The sequence below is a fragment of the Stegostoma tigrinum genome, chromosome 34 (assembly GCF_030684315.1).
Source record: "Stegostoma tigrinum isolate sSteTig4 chromosome 34, sSteTig4.hap1, whole genome shotgun sequence".
Lineage (NCBI taxonomy): Eukaryota > Metazoa > Chordata > Chondrichthyes > Orectolobiformes > Stegostomatidae > Stegostoma > Stegostoma tigrinum.
In genome coordinates this window covers 29,027,272-29,049,561 of record NC_081387.1, presented here as the reverse complement: position 1 = coordinate 29,049,561, position 22,290 = coordinate 29,027,272, and the positions used below count along the sequence as shown (strand labels likewise).

The 22,290-nt window shown below is 42.8% G+C and overlaps 1 protein-coding gene across 3 annotated transcripts in view; it reads left to right on the top strand.

Moving 5' to 3' along the window:
• The first annotated feature begins 263 nt into the window (after positions 1 to 263).
• LOC125446618 (hepatic and glial cell adhesion molecule-like) overlaps positions 264 to 22,290 on the top strand; it is a 30,271-nt gene continuing 8,244 nt past the window's right edge. For 2 of the 3 annotated variants that reach the window (XM_048520323.2, XM_048520322.2), the window contains exon 1: positions 20,733 to 20,996. In XM_048520323.2, coding sequence (XP_048376280.1) covers positions 20,930 to 20,996 — 67 coding nt within the window. In that variant the 5' untranslated portion in view covers positions 20,733 to 20,929. Of the gene's footprint in view, positions 405 to 20,732; positions 20,997 to 22,290 lie in introns of those variants that run through there. The other variant, XM_048520324.2, reaches the window with a different exon arrangement.

Sequence of the window (22,290 nt, the reverse complement as noted above, 5' to 3'; positions counted from 1 at the left end):
GAGAGAGAAACTGAGTTGGAGTGATCAGGAGGATACAGAAAGCAGATGTGAGACTGTGGTTGGAAGAGTAAATGAAAGAGAAAGATGATGAGTTGGAGAGAGACAGAGTAAACAGGAAAATAAAATTGCTCAAGAATTGAAGAAGAAGTGAGAGAGGAAATGGGAGAAACCAACACAGGGGGAAAAATGCAAGACATGAGATTGCTTACCCACAAACATGACCTCATGACTAACATCTGATCTTCCTCCCAATTGCGCTTTGAGTAATTTACTTTGTTCTTCACAAATGACGGGTGTGTTGGCATTTTATCGCTAATAGTTATTTCAAGAAGTGAGAATTGTTGAGGAAGAAATGACTTTGCTGCTGATTGCTACAGTGCTGCAGATTTTGCAAATATTAACAGGTAAGATGGGCTTTAAATATTCTACATTGTTAACAATTAGAAGACTTGATGGAGGGTGACTCCTTTGTTACAGAGTCATAGAGGCATACAGCATGGAAACTTTTTGTTCAACTTGTCCATGCTGACAATATTCCCAAATTAACTAGTCCTACTTGTTTGTATTTGGCTCATATCCCTTCTATTTATTTACTTATCCAAATATCTTTTAAATGTTATAACTGCTGTTGCATTCACCACTTCCTCTGGCAGTTCATCCCATGTACAAACCACTCTCTGTGTAAAAAAGGTTGCCCCTCATGTTCTTTTTAAAACTTTCTCCTCTCACTTTAAAAGTATGGCACTTGTTTTGAACTCCACCACCATTAGGAAAAGCCCCTTTCTATTCACCTTATCTATGGCCCTGATCATTAACTTTTGTTTTGAATTCTGAACACCACATTTTAAGTATGTGACAATCCTTGCCACTGCATGGAATAGAGAGCCCAGATTGGTTCCAGAGAGAGTCAGTTTTGATGACAAAGTTAGGGTGGAAAAGCTGAGAATATCCTCAGAGAAAAGCGACTGATGGAGATTGACAGAGGGGTCTTGACATGATTATGATGGGTTCAAACAAGTGACAAGGAAAAACCTTTTCTCTTTAGTTGGCAGTAGAAGGACTTGTGTTTCGGGGCTTGAGCAGGAGAAGGTGAGGACAGCAATTTGAAAGTAGGGAGTAGATACATATGGATGTCGATCCACAGGAGCTCACGGAGTGGAGGCAATCAATCATATCAAGTTGAATCTAAATTGGCATATGAGAATGGGAGAGTTGGCCTGACTGGAATTTTTCCAAGGATAGCAAGTACACAGTTTTGTGAAGGGTACGTCATGCCTCACAAACCTTATTGAGTTCTTTGAGAAGGTGACCAAACAGGTGGATGAGGGTAAAGCGGTTGATGTGGTGTATATGGATTTCAGTAAAGCATTTGATAAGGTTCCCCATGGTAGGCTATTGCAGAAAATACAGAGTCATGGGAATGAGGGTGATATAGCAATTTGGATCAGAAATTGGCTAGCTGTAAGAAGACAGAGGGTGGTGGTTGATGGGAAATGTTCATTCTGGAGTTCAGATGCTAGTGGTGAACCGCAAGGGTCGGTGTTGGGCCTACTGCTGTTTGTTATTTCAATAAATGACCTGGATGAGGGAGTAGAAGGATGGGTTAGTAAATTTGCAGATGACAATAAAGTCGGTGGAGTTGTTGATAGTGTGGAAGAATGTTGCAGGTTACAGAGGGAAATGAATAAGCTGCAGAGCTGTGATGAGAGGTGACAAATGGAGTTTAATGCAGAAAAGTGCGAAGTGATTCACTTTGGACAGCATAACAGGAATACAGAGCACTGGGTTAATGGTAAGATTCTTGGTAGTGTGGACGAGCAGAGAGATCTGGGTATCCATGTGCACAGATCCCTGAACGTTGTCACCCAGGTTGATAGGGTTGTTAAGAAAGTGTGCAGTGTGTTAGGTTTTATTGGTAGAGGGATTGCGTTTCGGAGCCATGAGGTCATGTTGCAGCTGTACAAAACTCTGGTGCGGCCGCACTTGGACTATTGCGTACAGTTCTGGTCGCCGCATTATAGGAAGGATGTGGAGGCATTGGAAAGGGTGCAGAGGAGATTTACCAGGATGTTGCTTGATGTGGAGCGAAGGTCTTATGGGGAATGGCTGAGGGGCTTGAGGCTGTTTTCGTTGGAGAGAAGAAGGTTAAGAGGTGACTTAATAGAGACATACAAGATGATCAGAGGATTAGGTAGGGTGGACAGTGAGAGCCTTTTTCCTCAGATGGAGATGCCTAGCATGAGGGGGCATAGCTTTAAATTGAGGGGTGATAGATATAGGACAGATGTCAGAGGTAGATTCTTTACTCAGTGAGTACTAAGGGTGTGGAATGCCCTACCTGCAACAGTAGTAGATTCGCCAACTTTAAGGGTACTTAAATGGTCACTGGATAAACACATGGATGATAATGGAATAGTATATGTTAGATGGGCTTCAGATTGGTTTCACAGGTCGGTGCAATATCGAGGGCCAAAAGGCCTGTTCTGCACAGTAATGTTCTATGTTCTGTGGTCACTCAATGGGCTGACTGACCTCTCTAAGTGTGAGATTTGTACAAGGAACAAAGAAAATTACAGCACAGGAATAGGCCCTTCAGCCATCCAAGCCTGTGTCGATCCAGATCCTGTAACTGAACCTGTCTCCTATTTCCAAGGACCTGTATCCCTCTGCTCCCTGCCCATTCACGTTTCTGTCTAGATACATCTTGAATGATGCTATCATGCCTGCCCCTACCTTCTCTGCTGGCAACATGTTCCAGACACCTCCCCCACCCTCTGCGTAAAAAACTTTCCACACATATCTCCCTTAAACTTTACCCCTCTCACCTTGAAATCATGACCCCCAGTAATTCAGTACCCCACTCTGGGAAAAATCTTATTACTATCTATCTTGTCTATACTTCTCATGATTTTGTAGACCTCAATCAGCCCCCCCACCTCCCTCAACCTCTGTCTTTCTAATGTAAATAATCCTAATCTACTCAACCTCTCTTCATAGCTAGCACCCTCCATACCAGGCAACATCCTGGGAAACCTCCTCTGCACCCACTCCAAAGCGTCCACATCCTTTTGGTAATGTGGCGACCAGAACTGTACACTGTACTCCAAATGTGGCCGAACCAAAGTCCTATGCAACTGCAACATGACCTGCCAACTCTTGTACTCAATACCCCGTCCAATGAAGGAAAGCATACTGTATGCCTTCTTGGCCACCCTATTGACCTGCGTTGCCACCTTCAGGGGCCTGAACACGCAGATCTCTCTGTGCATCAATTTTCCCTTGGACTTTTCCGTTTACTGTATAGTTCGCTCTTGAATTGGATCTTCCAAAATGCATCACCTCGCATTTGCCTGGATTGAAGTCCATCTGCCATTTATCTGCCCAACTCTCCAGTCTATCTATATTCTGCTGCATTCTCCGACAGTCCCTTTCACTATGTGCTACTCCACCAATCTTAGTGTCATCTGCAAACTTGCTGATCAGACCACCTACACCTTCCTCCAAATCATTTACGTATATCACAAACAACAGTGGTCCCAGCACAGATCCTTGTGGAACACCACCGGTCATCATTCTCCATTTTGAGAAACTCCCTTCCACTACAACTCTCTGTCTCCTGTTGCCCACACAGTTCTCTATCCATCCAGCTGGTACACCCTGGACCCCATGCAACTTCACTTTCTCCATCAGCCTGCCATGGGGAACCTTATCAAACACCTTACTTTGCTTGTTTTTATTTAAATTGCAGCTTTTAATTCTAGATTTGTACTCAGTCTGGGAGAGGAAAGTTTTTGTTGCTCCTGTCATGGAGTGATAACTGGAATATTTCAGTCGTGTACATTCCTTACCTGCTGCCAGTTACTAACTTGTACACTGAAAGCATGCATTGAAATAGCTACTGGATGATCTTTGGGTCTTGGTTCTTTCGCTCCCTCTTCTGTCTCTCCTTCTGCCTTGCCATCTCACTCTTGTTCCCTCCTTCTTTCTTTCCCTATCTTGGAATCATAGAACCATACCGTACAGAAGGGAACATTTAGCCGATCAAACCTGCCAAAAATATTTTGGTAGCTGGTACCTACATTCGCCCCACTTGCACACACTAGGCTCACAAACACTTTCACTCTCTTTTACTGCCTCTTACTCATCCATGTTCCTTCTTTCTTTCCCTCTTTCTCTCCAAGCATTTTTCCCTCTTTCTCTTTCATCTTTGCTCCCTCTCTCTTTCATTCTCTCTTCCTCTTTCTCACATCTTTCTCTCCTTTCCTCAGAACTTGATGTTGTTAATTCTATCTTGTTTGCTGTCTTTCTTGGCGTTTTCTTCTCTTTTTGTCCTTCCCTACTTTCCAAAGCCTTCCTTTGAATGAACATTTACATTTTTTGTAGGAAAGCTGATGTTTTAAAAATAAACCCAACTGAAGTGATCAGGACTTCCTCCAAGGCTGTAAGAATGTTGGGGGGAGGCAGGTTAACTCAAGGAGTTAGGGTCTGGAACATACTGTCTGAGAGTGTGGGGGGTGAAGCAGATTCTCTTGAAACATTGAAAGGGACTTTGATAGTTGTTCAAAAATGAATTACATGGATGGCAGGGGTATTCCTGGGCAAAAGGTGACACTCAGTAAATTTCTCATTTGGAGAGCTACTCAGTCATGGCGGGGGTGGAATGTCCCCTTTCTGGTCCTAAAGAATTATATGATTCTGGAGAGAAAGTCAGTCTGTCGTGTGTAAAGAACGAGAATTTGTATTACGCAATGGGGAACTCTGGCCATGTGGCACTGAGAGCAACTTTCAATTTCACTCATTCCCTGGGGTTTTACTCTGTAGGAAAGTTGAACGGAGAATGTTGAAGGTTCATTCCAATCTGACAGGTCTGTGAGCGCTTCTCTTACTCAATCAGAAACTGTCAGACCAGCCAGAGAGTCATTTGCCTGTAAAACAGATAATTTACTTTTCAACCTCAATGTTAAAGATTTCCCGGTAAACTCATAAATTTGTATGTTGATGAGGAACAACAGAAAACCATTCAGCCCCAAACATGAGCTTCCCAATCATTTCAATGATGGCTCATCTGTCCCTTGGCCTTTTTGTTTAAATCCTACAATGTTCTTAGCACATGTCACTGGATCCTGAAAGATCCAATTGCAACTCCAACATCAGCAGCATGTTGGGGTGAATAAAGCATTTCTAAAAGTCATTTTTAATTCATTTGGCTAAAGTTAAGCAGCCAGCAATTCACACAGATTGGATTGGCTGTATCGGGTTCCCTTTTGTTGTAAATTAGTGAGTATCACACTTAAACAGCCTTGAAAAGCTCGGCAGGCCTGGCAGCATCTGTGGAGAGAAATCAGAGTTAATGTTTCGGACCCAGTGACCCTTCCTCAGAACTGTTTATTCTGAATTCTCCAAGAACAAGACAGAATTGTCCTCAATTTTTTTCTGCCTGAACACCCTTTAATCAGTTTTATATTCACTCAGAAGATATAGGCAATGCATTTATTACCTACCCCTTGTGAATGTGGTGGTGAGCTGCCATCCTGAATTGCTGTAGTCTGTAGCAAATAGATCCACAATACTATTAGCAGGTCTGGCAGCATCTGTGGAGGAGAAAACAGAGTTAATGTTTCGGGTCCGGTGACCCTTCCTCAGAAGCTTTTCCAACGAATTTGTTTTTGTTCTTGATTTAGAGCATCTGCAGTCCTTTTTGTTTTTATGCTATTAGGAATGGTGATTAACGGTAGGCAATTAGGGATGGGTAGTAATGCTGGCCAGTCAGTGATACCCATATCTTTGAATGATTTTTTTTAAAAGCTTGCTAAGCTATTTTCTGTGTCTATGTGCTAACCTTCTGTGTTTCATAAATATGATATCCAAATCCTATAATATTTCTGCAATGTCTCAACATTTTGACATTTCTTTTTTCTCTGCCAGAATGTTCAATTTCATATTTTTGCAAGCGCTGTTTTTTCATCTTTAACCACTCTTGAGGCCCCAGCACTGTTTCCTTTGACACACCACTCATGACATTCTTCCAGCTTGAAAAAGATTCATTGCTTCCTCCTCTCAACTTCCTGTTAGCCAGCCAATCCTCTCCAGACCAATTTGATACTCTATTACACTTCAAGCTTTTATTTTCCACAATAACTTTCCATGTGGCACCTTATCAAATGCCTTTTGGAAATCTGAATGCCATGCATTGACTGATTGCCCAATACATGTATCAAATGTTACTTCCTCTAAAAGCTCTAATAAATTGGCCAGAAATATTGGATCTTCAAAGCGTATGGGCACCTGATTGAAACACTTAAACTCCTAACGGGTTTTGATGGGAGGGATCTGGGCAGAATGTTTTCATATTTGGGGGAACATTGAATGAGGCCTCACTTTTTTTTAAAATCACAGGCCACCAACTTGAAACAGAGATGAGGTGACTTTTCTTTTTATCTCAGAAAGGGTTATGAGTCTTTGGAGCTCTCTCCTTGAAAAGGTGTGAAAGTGGAGACCATAAGTACTCTTAAGGCCATGGTGGATAAAATTCTTGCTAGGGTAGGCAGGAATATGGATTTGAGATTACAATCAGGTCACCCATGATATTATTGAATGATAGAGCTGACTGGAAGGGCTGAATGACCTTCTCTGACTCCTTGTCTGTTATATCCATTTGCCACACAACGAACTCAGTGATGATCCATTCTAGTCACTGTTCCAAAACTAAATGCTTAGCCCTGCTTCTGCTTTGACCCCAAAGTAAATCCATTAATTTGTTCAGATGGAGGGAAATCCTGTGTCCTATCATGATGGTAACTAGGCAGAACTCAGCAACAGTGCTGCTCTCATCGAGTTTAACACCAGTTGTGGATTCTGTAAAATCCCACTTGACTAGGAATTTAGAGTGATGACCATATTTATTTCACACTCAGTCGCTGTGGCTTCAATGACTCCTATCCAGAACCTGATAGAATGTTTAGGGAAATAATATCCACCTGTCAATTATGTACATCGTGCTAATAAATACAGGTTGAAGAAACACCTCAAGGACTGGACTGAGGCATCCTGAACAGACAAACCTATACTGAAACCCTTTTGTTTTGACAAATGCAAATGTGACTGTTCACGCAAAGTCTGTATCATGCTTATTATGACAATATGAAGTACTCATCATCCAATCATTGCTGACATAACTGGCAATGAAATGAAATTAAAATTCATGCACAACTGCCATAGGGTTAGGGTTTGATTGTGTGGTAAGTAAAAGGTATATGCTCACATCAAGTGAAGCTCAAAGATTGACTAAGGAACTGCTGTGTAACTCAATTCCAGCACGAATGCAATCCACATTTTAAAAAGTGAAAGCATAGTGACAGAGTAAATATGTGAAAAGCGCCTTTATTTTCAATTTGTTTAGACTTTACAATGACCTGAGCTTGTATGGTCAAATATCTGACAAAATGTATGCACTAGCTGTGGAAAATTCATTGATTTAGTGATGAAAGTTGTCTTACTTACAGGTGTACATTAATATTATTTCTGGATTACAGGTTTTAAAACATTGGCATTTGGAGCTAATTACTTTTCTGAGGACCAGAACAAAAGATCAGGAAAACTCTTCCTGAACAGTGACTGAATGACAGAATGTGTCAGAGAGCGGAGACCCTCTGGAATGTTAAGAGAATACAATTTTTACTGAGCTGATTTGTGACAAGTACAGCAAACATTAGCTTATCTCCATTTCAGGGTATTCAAGTATTCAAGTATTCAAACACTCAAATATTGATCCTAATGTAGAAAACCCAGTGATGGAAAGATTTCAGGGCAGTTCTTAGGAGACCTGCCTTGGGGCAGAAACAAATAGTTTCTCATCAAAAAAGACACTTTAGAACAGTTCAGGAAAAGTGCAGCAACCCTGGGTGTCAAATGTTTGCTTGTGAAAATTTCAAGCCCTCAGTATTTAAATCAAATTCTGTGGGTTATGACGAGGTGAGAAAGTCTAACCTTGCACGTCTGTAAATATTCATGTAAGAAGACATCACAGTTCGTAGGAAAGAACTAGGCAGAATCAGTTAAGTTGAATTTAAAGTTTTGACAGTAGAGAGATTATTTCTCTGGATTTGAGTCTCTGCGATGGCAAACATTGGGAAATGGGATGAGACTTTGCTTTGCTACGTGATTTAAGATCTTTCAAACTCTGCTCTGCATTTAGACAGACTCATTTCTTTTTCTATAGTTGTGATGTTAAAGAAACTCTGCAGAATTGGTGACTAGGTTTCAGCCGTCTATCAACATGTTAACTAAAACAATAAAAAGATATTTGATATATTAAGCCAGGTTTTATTCTGGGATCTGACTTGTCCTGCAGCAACATCAGCTGGGCCATCACAATCTTTTCCTCCTCGTTCACATGACGAACCTACCATTGTTGCCAATGCTGTCAGGCAGTGTGAAATCCCAGAGCATTTCCACAGCTGTTTGATGAGGGAAAAGACAGTTGAGTGAATGTCTCGGTGTTTACAGTTATCAGAGATAGTTATCCTTTTCTCCTGTTGATATATTTTCTTCACTTTCCAAGTACATGCTTCAAAATTGTAGCAGTCATGCAGTGAGTTTCGTTCGTATTGTACTGTATAGATAATGTCTTGACAGTTACAAAGCAATGCGGTTCCTGAGGCATTGTCATCATAAGAAGTAGCAGGAACGAAAGCAGAATTTGCTGGGAAAGTTCACCAGATCTGGTAGCATCTGTGAAGACAAAAAACAATCACAGTTAATGTCTTGGGTCCAGTGACATTCCTCAGAACCCCTTTTGAAGGAGGGTCACCGGACCCGAGACATTAAGTGTGATTTTTTTTTTCTTCACGGGTGTTGCCAGATCTGCTGAGCTTTTCCAGCAACTTCTGTTTTTGTTCCTGATTCACAGCATCCGCAGATCTTGCAGTTTTTATAAGATGCGGCAGCTTTCCTATACCAGCACAGACTTAGCTGTGAGCAATTTCTTGTTTCAATTTCCACCTTCACACTTTTCATCTTGAAGCTAGATCTAGTCAAAGCCTGGAAACTATCAAATTTCATCCCTGTGAAACATGTCTCATGGGGTTTTCTCTTTCAGGACGAAAATGAGACCAGTGTAGCCATAGTTTCAGGAAGCAGTGTGCCTTCTTCTGAGATACTATGCCATAATAAAATCAAGTTAATGTGGATGCTGGAAATGAGAATGTTGGAAAAACTCAGCAGGTCTGGCAACATCTGTGAAGAGAGAAACAGAGCTAACATTGAGTTCAGTATAAATGTTCTTCAGAACTATAAGGAAGTCTAAAGAAGGGTCACACCAAACTCAAAATGTTCACTTTGATCCAAAATGTTCTATGATTGTTTGGCGTGATTATATGCCTAGTGTGTTTGGGTTCAGCTAGTCCCGTATTATTATAGACAATAGACAATAGGCTCTGGAGTTGGCCATTCGGCCCTTCAAGCCAGCACCACCATTCATTATGACCATGGCTGATCATCCACAATCAGTATCCTGTTCCTGCCTTATCCCCATAACTCTTGATTCCACTTATTAATCTGGGATTTCAGTTTATTGCACGCACTCTTTTCTATTCAATGTCTTTTTCTGTTCATGGAAATGGTTAACAACCTTAACACAACTGGAGGTTTGTGTTTTATTACAATTTCAATTTTTGAGGGAAAAGCTAGCAGGTCTGGCAGCATCTGTGAAGAGACAATCAGATTTAACATTACAGGTCCGGTGACCCTTCCTCAGGGCCTGAAACGTTAACTCTGATTCACTCTTCACAGATGCTGCCAAACTTGCTGAGCTTTTCCAGAAACTCCTGTTTTTGTTCCTGATTTACAGCATCTGCAGTTCTTCTGGTTTTTATTTCAACTTTAGAGAGAGTATGCAGAAGGTCCAACAGGATAAGGGAGGCAATGATACTGGGAAAGTGGTTAAACTAACAGTGGAGCATTATTTTGCAAGCAGTAATCATAACTCCGTTAGCTTCAGCAGGAGAGGACAAGAGTGGGCCTGAACTCAAAGTTCTTAACCAGGAGAAGACTGGTTTTAATAAGATCAGATGTGATTTGGCCAGAGTGGAGAGGGAGCAAATACTTTCAGATAAATCTGTCAGAAATCATACCACATCAGGTTGTAGCCCAACAGGTTTATCTGAAATCACAAGCTGACAATAAAGGATATTCTATTCTGATCTATTCCACCTGACGAAGGAACAGTGTTCCGAAAGCTTGTGATTGCAAATAAACCTGTTTGACAATAACCTGGTGTCATGTGACTTCTGATTTTGTTCCCCCAAGTCTGACCCTGGCACCTCCACATCATTTGTATGTCAGAGCAATGGGATACAATCAAGAACGAAATAGGAAGAATATATAATCAACATATCCCCAAAGAAATAAAGTGTGTGATGACAGAAACCAGCAAACCCTGAAGGTTGAGGAATACACAGGATTGGATAAAAATAAAACAAAGGGAGGTTTATGGCAGAAACAGCAGAAGCCCTAGAGGAGTACAGGATGTGTAAGGGGGAGCTTAAAAATGAAATTAGCAGCAAGTGGAAGGCAATGGTCTAGTGCTATTATCTCTGAACTGTTAATCCAGAGACTCAGGCCCAAATGGTCTGGGGACCTGGATTCGAATCCCACCACTGCAGATGGTGGAATTTGAATTCAAGAAAAATCTTGAATTAGGCATCTAATGATAAATATGAAACTGTTGCTGATTGTCACGAAAAATCTATCTGGTTCACTGATGTCCTTTACGGAAAGAAACTGCCATCCTTACCTGGTCTAGCCTACATGTGATTCAAGATCCACAGCAACTTGGTTGACGTTTAACTGCCTTCTGGGCAATAAATATTGCCTGACCAATGACACCCTCATCCTATGAAAAAAAAGGAGGGAAGAATGTAAACAAGGAACTAGTAGAGCTAAATGGAGCCACAAAATATCCTTGAAAAGTAGAAATAAGGAAAATCCCAAAGAATTTATACATAAATTAGAAGCAAGAGGGTAGCTAGGGAAAGCACAGGCCTGTTTAAGGATAAAGGAGAGAAACTACATATGGAGCTTGAGGAAGTGTGTGAGGTCATTAATGAGTACTTTGCATTTGTATTCACCAAGGAGAAGGACGAAAATGATGGCAAGATTAGGGAGGAATATATTGATATTTTAGAGCATGACAACAATAAGAAGAAGGAGGAGATGCTTGCTGTCTTGCAAAACATTGAGGTCGAAAAGTCCCCAGATCTTGATGGTATCTATGGGGGGATACTGAGGGAGTAGGGGAGCAAATTGCTGAGGCCCTGACAGAGATGTTTATGACCTCTCACCACAGGCAAAGTCCCAGATGACTGGATTATTGCCAACATTGTTCCTTTGCTCAATAAGGACTACTAGGATAATCCAGTAAGCCTCTCATCATTGGTAGGGAAATTATTGGAGAAGATTTTTATGGACACCATTTACTTGCATTTGGAGAAGAATGGACTGATTGGAGATGAGCAACGTGGTTTTGTTCAGGGGAATTCTTGTTTCAAAAACTGGGTTGAATTTCTTGACGAAGATAAGCAGGTCAGGCAGCATCTGTGGAGGAGAAAAAAAGAGTTAACGTTTCATGCCCGGTGAACCTCCCTCAGAAGTGACCCGAAATGTTAACTCTGTTTTCTCCTTCACAGATGCTGCCAGACCTGCTGAGCTTTTCCAGCAACTTTGTTTTTGTTCCTGATTTACAGCATCTGCAGTTCTTTTGGTTCTTCATGAGAAAGGTGATTGATAAGCATAGGTATGTGGATGTTGTCTACATGGACTTTACTAAAGCATTTCATTATGCCCCTCATGGCAGGCAGGTTCAGAAGATAAAGTCACATGTGATCCAAGCTGAATTGATAAGATTGTACAAAATTGGCTTCATCATAAAAGACAGAGGGTAGCTGTGGAGTGGTATTTTTCTGACTAGAAGTCTGTGATCAGTGGTGTTCCACAATGATCAGTGCTGGGATCACTCTTGCTTGTGATTTAATGACTTGATATAAATGATATAAATCTAAGTGACTTGATTAGTAAATTTACAGATGGCATGAAAACTGATGGAGTTGTAGGCAATGAGGAAGATTATCAATTGAAACAGCGGGATATAAATGAGTTGGAAAGTTGGATGGAGAAAAGGCAGGTGGAATTTAATCTGGACAAGTATGAAGTGAAATATTCTGGGAAATCAGATGTAAGAGGAGAGCATCAGAGATAATGGGAACTGCAGATGCTGGAGAATCCGAGATAACAAAGTGTAGAGCTGGATGAACACAGCAGGTCAAGCAGCATCTTAGGAGCACAAAGGATGAAGGGTGTCTGCCTGAAACATCAGCTTTTGTGCTCCTAAGATGTTGCTTGGCCTACTGTGTTCATCCAGTTTCACACTTCGTTATGTAAGAGGAGAGTATACAGTAAACCCTTAGGAGCATTAATGAAGAGAGGGATTTTGGGATCCAAATCCATAGCTCTCTGAAAATGGCAACATAAGTGGGTGAGGTGATAAAGAAGGCGTACAGCATGCTTTCCTTCATCTGTTGGGCTATTAACTTTAAAAATCACTCAGTCATATGCAGCTGTATAAAGCTTCAGTCAGGGCTTTTTTGGAGATTTGTGTGCAGTTCTTGCCTGAAGGATGTGGAAGCTTTGGAGAGGCTGAAAAGGAAACTTCCCAGGATATTGCCCAAATTGGGGTGTATTAGTTGTAAGGATAGTTTGGACACACCGGAATTATTTTCACTTGAGTATCAGTGTCTGAGGGGTAACCTGATTCAGATACATAAAATACACGAGAAGCATGAATAGGCTGGCTGTTTGAAGTATTTTGCTCAGAGTTGAAATGTCACATAGTGGGGCCTAGGTTTAAGGTGAGAAGGGGAAAGTTTAAAGGGACTATCAAGGTAGCCGTTTTTTACAACACGCGCTGGTAGGTAAAAACTGAAAGAATTGCTGATGCTCTAAATCAGGTTCCCCATGGTAGGCTCATTCAGAAGGTCAGGAGGAATGGGATACAGCCGAACTTAGCTGCTTGGATACAGAATTGGCTGGCCAACAGAAGACAGCGAGTGGTAGTAGAAGGAAAATATTCTGCCTGGAAGTCAGTGGTGAGTGGTGTTCCACAGGGCTCTGTCCTTGGGCCTCTACTGTTTGTAATTTTTATTAATGACTTGGATGAGGGGATTGAAGGATGGGTCAGCAAGTTTGCAGACGACACAAAGGTCGGAGGTGTCGTTGACAGTGTAGAGGGCTGTTGTAGGCTGCAGCGGGACATTGACAGGATGCAGAGATGGGCTGAGAGGTGGCAGATGGAGTTCAACCTGGATAAATGCGAGGTGATGCATTTTGGAAGGTCGAATTTGAAAGTTGAGTACAGGATTAAGGATAGGATTCTTGGCAGCGTGGAGGAACAGAGGGATCTTGGTGTGCAGATACATAGATCCCTTAAAATGGCCACCCAAGTGGACAGGGTTGTTAAGAAAGCATATGGTGTTTTGGCTTTCATTAACAGGGGGATTGAGTTTAAGAGTCGTGAGATCTTGTTGCAGCTCTATAAAACTTTGGTTAGACCGCACTTGGAATACTGCGTCCAGTTCTGGGCGCCCTATTATAGGAAAGATGTGGATGCTTTGGAGAGGGTTCAGAGGAGGTTTACCAGGATGCTGCCTGGACTGGAGGGTTTATCTTATGAAGAGAGGTTGACTGAGCTCTGTCTCTTTTCATTGGAGAAAAGGAGGAGGAGAGGGGACCTAATTGAGGTATACAAGATAATGAGAGGCATAGATAGAGTTGATAGCCAGAGACTATTTCCCAGGGCAGAAATGGCTAGCACGAGGGGTCATAGTTTTAAGCTGGTTGGTGGAAAGTATAGAGGGGATGTCAGAGGCAGGTTCTTTACACAGAGAGTTGTGAGAGCATGGAATGCGTTGCCAGCAGCAGTTGTGGAAGCAAGGTCATTGGGGTCATTTAAGAGACTGCTGGACATGTATATGGTCACAGAAATTTGAGGGTGCATACATGAGGATCAATGGTCGGCACAACATTGTGGGCTGAAGGGCCTGTTCTGTGCTGTACTGTTCTATGTTCTATGTTCTATGTTCTAAAACAAAAACCGAGGTTGCTGGAAAAGCTCAGCAGGTCTGGCAGCATCTGCCAAGGAAATAAGAGTTAATGCTTTGGGTCCAGTGACCCTTTCCCAGAATTGATGGTGGCTTGGATAACGTCGGTTTATGTGCAGAAAATAGGGAGGAGGACGGGGTAATGAGTAAACAGTACAATAAAGGATAGAGCCCAAACAGAGAGAGGTGCAGCCAGATAGACAAAGGAGTTGATAATGATCCAGCTGGGAGGGCGAATAGCTGCTAATGGGAACTGTTAGTGATTATCAATAGACAATAGGTGCTGGAGTAGGCCATTCAGCCCTTTGAGCCTGCACCATCATTCATTATGACCATGGCTGATCATCCACAATCAGTCTCCTGTTCCTGCCTTATCCCCATAACCCTTGGTTCCACCATATTTTGTAACAATTTAACAATAGATGATGTGAAATGGTAGACTGTGTGATAACTAGGTCTGGTTTGTGAGGTAGGGGGTTGGAGCATGGGAGAGTTTTAGACCCTAAAATTATTGAAGTTGTTATTGAATCCAAAGGGCTGCAGGTTCCCCAAGTGGAAAATGGGGTGTTGTTCTTCCAGCTTGTACTGAGCTTTGCTGCAACACTGCAGTAAGCCAGAAACAGAGATATTGGCCAGGGAACGGTGGTGTATTAAAGTGGCAGGCAACTGGAAGTTCAAGGTCTTTTTTGCAAGCAGAACATAGATGTTCTGTGAAGCGGTCACCCAGTCTACACTTCATTTCCCCAGTGTAGAGGAGACCACACTGTGAGCAGCGAATGCAGGAGACTGGATTCTGGGAAGTGCAGGTGAAGTGTTGCCTCATCTGAAAGGTATGTTTGGGATCTTGGATACTGGGGAGGGAGGGGGTAAATGGGCAGGTGTTGCACCTTCGTCGGTTACAGGGGAAGGTGCCGTGGGGCTGTAGGGAAGTGTGGACCAGTGTGTCCTGGAGGGAACAGTCCCTGTGGAAGGCAGACAAGGGAGAAGAGGCTCTCTGATGAAGGGTCTAGGCCCGAAACGTCAGCTTTTGTGCTCCTGAGATGCTGCTTGGCCTGCTGTGTTCATCCAGCCTCACATTTTGTTGTCTAAGGGAGAGGAGGGTAATATGTGTCTGGTGATGGCATCTCGCTGAGATGGCAGAAATGGCATCTGATGATCTTCTGGATGTGGATGCTGGTGGGATGATAGGTCAGGATAAGGGGAACCCTATCGCTGTTGCGGGTGGGAAGAGAAGGGATGAGGGCAGAAGTACAGACCCAGTTTAGGGTCCTGTCGACCACGGAGCTAAGGAATCCTCAGTTGAGGAAGAAGGTGGACATTTCAGAGGCTTCCTTGACGAAGTTAGCACCATCTGAATATGTGACGGAGGCAGAGAAACTGAGAGAATGGGATGGAGTCTTTACATGAAGTGAGGTTATGAAAGCAGCAAACCCCAAAACAGAGGACAGATGAGAAATTGCCCCTAACGACACAGTGCATTCTGGCAACAGCATTTGCGGTTTGATGGTGGACCCAAGCTTACATTTCGTTTCCTGTTTTCTCGGTATTCGGCTTTGTTTTTCTGATTGACTATGGGTTTATATTCAGTCAGAAATGTATTTGTGGGTGTAGCGACAGAGTCTAAAACCACAAAGGAGCATTGAACAGGAACTGATAGCACTGTGGCCTAGAGTCAGTTCCAAATGTCAACTCCACAGACGGAGAGAAGACCCTCCACTACAGAAAATCTCCTGTAGATCAGAAAGGGACAGGAGTCACATGGAGACCAGAGGGGGATGGCAGTCACATAGACAGCAGTCAGGGACAGCAGTTACCTGTGGACCAGAGTTGGACTGGAGTCACATATAAACAAGAGAGGGGAGAGAGTCACATATAGGTCAGATTAGACAGGAGTCACATGGAGACAAAAAAGGGGCAAATATCACATACAGATCCTGAGGGCTTAGGGTCAGGGAATGACAGAAGGGAACGGGAGTCATAAGTCAAGAATAGACGAGAGTGTGATTGGAGTCAAGTGTGGGCCAGAGCCAAGAGCCACATGTAGAGCAGAGACTATCACGACTTACATGTAGACCAGGGAGAGACAGGAGTCATACGTTGAATAGGGAGGGACAAGAGTCAAATATAATTCAGATTTGGACAGGTATCACAGGAAGTCAGAGAAGGATGAGAGTCACCTATACAGCAGGAAGGAATAGGATCAAATGAAGACCATAGTGGAACAAGAGTCTCACATTGAGCAGGGAAGGTCAGGAGTTACATGTAGAGGCGAGAGGGTCTGGAGCCACATGTAGACTAAAGAGGTTATGGGTCATGTGTAGAGAAGGGAAAGACAGGAGTCACATGTAGACAGGGGATGGAAGGACATTGCATATAGTTGAGTTAAGAGTGGGAGTGAAATGCAGACCAAAGTGGGGCAGGAGTCACTTTTAGATGAGAGATGGACAGGAGTTATAAGTGAACTCAAGAGAGGGATGAGAGTCAAATAGATTCGAGTTGAAAAGGAATCATGATTTCACCTATAGGGCCGAGTCAGACAAGTATCACATGAGGTCAAGAGAGGGATAGGAGTCACCTGTACCGCGGCGAAGAATGAGAGTCAAATATAGATCAGAATGGGAGAGGATACACGTGTGGAATAAAAGGGAGTCAGGATTCTTGCATAAACCGGAGAGATCCAGGAATCACATTTCTACAAGAGGAATGTGAATCACATATTCATCAGATTTGGAAGGAGTAACATGGAGTTAGGAGAGGGTGGAAGTCACCTGTAGAGTAGAATTGGACTGGAATCACGGAGATGTTTGGAGACAGTCTGGAGTCATATATAGACAAGAGAGGGAAGAGAGTAATGTATAGTTCAGAACAGGAGTCATTTGGAGATACAACACAGATTAATGTCATGTAGAGACTGAGAGGGATCGAGGGTCAAGGAGGGAGAGAGATGAATTGGAGTCATGAGTTAAGAATAGATTGGAGTGGGATTGGAGTCACATGTGGGAGTTTTATCTCAACCAGAGAGGGACTGTGTCATGTGTAGACCTGAATGGGACAGGAGTTACATATAGACCAGAGATGGATGCGAGGCCTTTAGAGATCAGAACTGGACAGGAGGCATATATGGATGAGAGGACAGGAGATATGTTTTGAACAGCTGGGGGCAGGAGTCAGACATAGTCTTGAGATGAACAGGAGTGATGATTTGACTGAATAAAACAGTCAAGAATAGATCAGAGAGGGGCAGGAGTCACATATATTTGAGTGTTGGACAGGTGTCACATGAAGTCAGGAGAGGGACGGGAGTCATCTGTACATCACGGAGGAATGAGATCATATGTAAACCATGGTAGGGCAGGAGTTACGTGTAGAGCACAGTGAGACAGAAGCTACATTTACAGCAGTGACGAATAGGCAACATGTGTAGATCAAAATTGGATAGGAGTTGTGTGTGAACAAGAGAGCAATGTGAGACACATGTGGAACAAATGGGGCAGGAGTAAGATGTGGATTTGAAATGGACTGGAGTCCATTTGACTGAAGAAATTCAGCAGTCAAGAATAGATCAGAGAAGAGCAGGAGTTACATGTATATCAGAGAAGGACAGGAGTTACATATGTAAGAGAGAAGGCCCTGAGTCACCATATAGATCAGATTTGGAAGCATTCACATGAAGAAACTTGCAGACCAGAGTTAGGCAGGGGCCACGTATAGTCTGTAGACAGTCCAAAATCGCATATAAAGGAAAGGGAGTCACATGGAGACACAAGTCAGATGAATTTCATGTATAGCCTGAGAGGGATAGAGGGTCAGAGAGGGGCAGAGAGGAATTAGAGCCACGAGTCAAGAATAGATCAGAGTGGAATTGCAGTCACGTGTGGGCCAGAGAGAGACAAAAACCATAAGCAAAGCAGGGAGGGATGGGAGTCACATGTAGAGCAGAGAGGGACAGGAGTTATGTGTAGACTAGGGAGGATCAGGTGTCACTGGTGGGGTAGTCAGGGACAGGAGGTACATGTAGAGTAGAGTAGGGCATGATCTCTTGTACAGTAGAGAGGGATAGAAGTTATGTACAAACCAGTGTGGGACAGAAATCACGTGCAGGACAATGTGGGACAGGAGTCATGTATAGATGAGAGATGGACGGGAGGCATGTGCAGGCTCAGCTGGGACCAAAGTAACATATGGACCAAGTGAGATGAGAGTCACACACAAACCAGAGAGTAATGGGAGTCAATATTAAAGGGGATGTTGGCTCATAAATTTTAGATAAACGATGCAAAAAGATAATGGACAATCTGACTGAGAATAATTCATTCAAGGGAAGCAAACAGAGAAAGAATGAATCTGGGCCAGTCAGAGTGGAGTCAAAGGTTCGGGGTAAAATACATTAACATAAGAATGTGGGTTACCTTCAAAAAGATGTTTTAGGAAAAGTCAAAGTGCATTCCTTCAAAAAGGGAAAGATCAGAAAAACAGATCCATAGGCCGATGGATGACAGAGGGCAGAAAAAATAAGAGAAAGAAGAACAAGTGTCAGGAAGGCTGAAAGCGATGGTGTAAAAGCATGTAAGAAAAGCAAAGGGGAATGTGAGAAGTGACTGGCAACTAACATCGAAAGAATGTTATAGCCACGTAAGTAGTGAAAGAAATGTGAAAGAGGGTAGGGTTAATTAAGAACCAACAAGAGTGTTACACATAGAGGTAGGGTTGATGTCTGAGATCATCAATGAATTCTTTGCAGCTGTCTTTATCAAGGAAGATGTCATCCATGGCATGACAAAAAAGGCAGAGATTCATGCATTGAGACCTTCTGCACAAAGGAAGTAGTGAAAAGTGATAATATCACTGGACTAGCAGTCCAAAGCTCTCAACTAACATTCTGGGCACATGGCGGATCATTGGTAAAATCTGCAACAAAAAGCTGGCCTAACAATGACTATGCAACCAATGGAAACTGTCATTGAAAAATAAATTTACTTCACTGCTGCCCTTTAGAGAAGGAAATCTGCCGTGCTCACCTAGTTTGGCCTACACAGCACTCTCAACCCTAAGCAATAGGGGGTCTCTCGACTCAGCCCCATGTCTGACAAGTAAATAAAAGCAGGACCGATAGCACAAGAGCAAGAAGTTTATGTAGAGCTCAATCAGCCTCCACTGGGACATTGTGTGCAGATCTGGGCAACACAACTCATTAACAATGTGGAGCAAGAGTTGACAAGAGTTCAGAAAAGATTCATGACATAAGTCCCACAAATGAGGAAGCTAGGTTCTGCAGATAAGCTAGAGAAGCTGGGATTGGTTCTTCATGTAGGAGCAAGTTACTGCAGACACTGGAATCTGAGTTGAAAACAACAAATGCTGAGATCACAGCAGGTCAAACAGGCTGGAGGGAGAGCAAGCTATCATTTCAAGTCTAGATGCCTCTTCATCAGAGCTGAAGTGAAGTGTAGGGGCAAGGTGGTGCTATAGTTGGAGGAATGGCAGAGTGGGTGTAGTGGGGTGTAGGGTGATGGGGGAGAAAAGGTGTTAATAGTTCAGATTAAGTGACCAGAATGTGCAGCAGGCAGAGCAACGGTGTGTCTAACTGCCAGACATATGAAGGAGAGTACACAGCGACAGAGAATGTGACAAGTAAAGCCAAAGGAAAGGGAAGGAATGGTTCACAATTTGAAGATGTTTAATCCAATATTAAATCCAGAAGGCAGCTTGGTTGTGATTCACTGGAGTACAGCAGCATGCCCAAGACAGACACATATGTATCTCCACCACTACTCTACACCCACCATCCACCAAACTGTAGCATTAATGCTGCCACCTTCCCCCCACATTTTTCTTCAGCTCTGATGAAGAGTCACCTAGACTCAAAACATTAGCTAACATTCTCTCCGTGCATGCTGCCCGAGCCACTGTAATCTCCAGTATTTGTTATTTTCAGTTTTGGCGTTTTATGAATGAGGCTTAACGGCAATTTGAAGAAAGACTTCAAAACAATGAGAGGCCTGGACACAGTCGATGAGGCAAAAATATTCCCACTTGGAAAAGAATAGAGAAGAAAGGATAACAAAGTTAAAGTGATTAGAGTTAGATGCAAACATCTTTGAGGAATAAAATATGACTCAAACAGTAGGTATTCAGTGTGTCTGGAACGTCCTGTCTGAGAGTGTGGGGAAGGCAGATTCACTTGAGGGATTAGGGCCTGGAACGCGCTGTCTGAGAGTGTGGGGGGTGAAGTAGATTCTCTTGAAGCATTCAAAGGGACTTGGATAATTGTTCAAAAATGAATTACTGGGATAGTTGCGGGGGGAGGGTGCGGTGTGAGGATGACCCTGAGCAGAAGGTGGGGCAATGGCATTCAGTAAATTTCTCATTTGGAGAGCAGCTCAGTCATGACGGGGGTGGAATGTCCCCTTTCTGGTCCTAAAGAATTATATGATTCAGGAGAGAAAGTCAGTCTGTCGTGTGTAAAGAACGAGAATTTGTATTACGCAACGGGGAACTCTGACCATGTGGCACTGAGAGCAACTTTCAATTTCACTCATTCCCTGTGGTTTTACTCTGTAGGAAAGTTGAACGGAGAATGTTGAAGGTTCATTCCAATCTGGCAGACCTGTGAGTGCTTCTCTTACTCAATCAGAAACTGTTAGCCCAGCCAGAGAGTCATTTGCCTGTTAAACTGGTGGTCCCAACGCCAGATGAGTCGAGATGTTGAGCCCTAAATAGTAATCTTAGGTGGTGTGAGAATTGAAATCATTCTGCGTTGTCAACACACCAGCAGCCAAATGAGCTGTGAGATTGCAGCCTGCGATGAGACACTTTTGTCAGATGAGAAGCTACTGTCTGACTCTGGTAGGTTTCAGGAAGCTCAATTATTTATGTGATTTCACATGATATTATTATTTGTGAGTTTGCCTTGAACTAAAACATACCGCTCTACTTATAGAAACATAGAAAATAGGAGCAGGAGTAGGCCTGTCATCTCCTCAAGCCTGTTCTACCCCAGTCAATTTGATCATGATTGGCCACATAATGCGTTACCCTGTTCCCATTTTCTCTCCTTACCCATTAATTCATTTAGATCTAAGAACTATGTCTACATTGTTTCAAAAATTTTGCATTTTTTTTGCCTCAATAATCTCCTGTGGCAAAGGAAGCCACAGGCTCACCAGCCTCTGGATGAAGATATTTCTCCTCATCTCTGTCGTACATAGCTTACCCTGTATCTTAGACTGTGACCCCCACTTCTGGGCTCCTTGGTCACTGGGAACATTCTTCCTGTATATACGCCTGTATAGTCCTGTTATAATTTAATAGGTTTTTTTATGAGAACACTCCTCAATTTTCTAAACTCCTGTGAATATAATCCTAACTGATCCAGTCCCTCCCCATCCATCAGTCCTGCCATCCCAGTAATCAGTCTGGTATACCTTCACGGTACCCCTCCACCACTAGAACATCCTTCCTTAGGTAAGGAGACCAAAACTGCAAACAATATTCCAGGCACAGTCTCACCGAGGCCACCAACATATTCTGCTTCTGCACTTTAATCCTCTGGCTATGAATACATACTTATCTGCTTTCTTCACTGCCAGCAGCACTTGCTTCCTTTCAGAAGAACCTCAGAAGATGAGAACCAGAAGAAAGAGATGCCCCACCATTAATTGAGATTATAAGTGATTTACTTGAAACTATTTCCCAGCAGCATCATGTTTATCTGAATGTAAAAACCTATCAATTCCAGTTTCGAATTTACCCAAACATTTACCTTTCCCTACCCTCTGAGGGAGGGAACACAGAATGTTAGCAAAATAGGGAGACAACACAATGAGTTAAAGGAGCCAGAAACAAAAGGGGAGTTCAGTTCAGAGAAATTGGGAACTGCCGACGCTGGAGAATCCACGTAAACAAAGTGTGGAGCTGGACGAACACAGCAGGACAAGCAGCATCTCAGGAGCACAAAAGCTGACGTTTCGGGTCCAGACCCTTCATCAGAGTTCAGTTCTGTTGAGTTTCAAAGGAGTAAGGTGAGGCCAAATGGCTTCCAATTTAATTCCAAGAGTATTAAAAGTAAGATGGATGAGCTAAGGGTGTGGATTGATGTGAAATTGTGATGCTGTTGCCATCATGGAGAATTGGTTGAGGG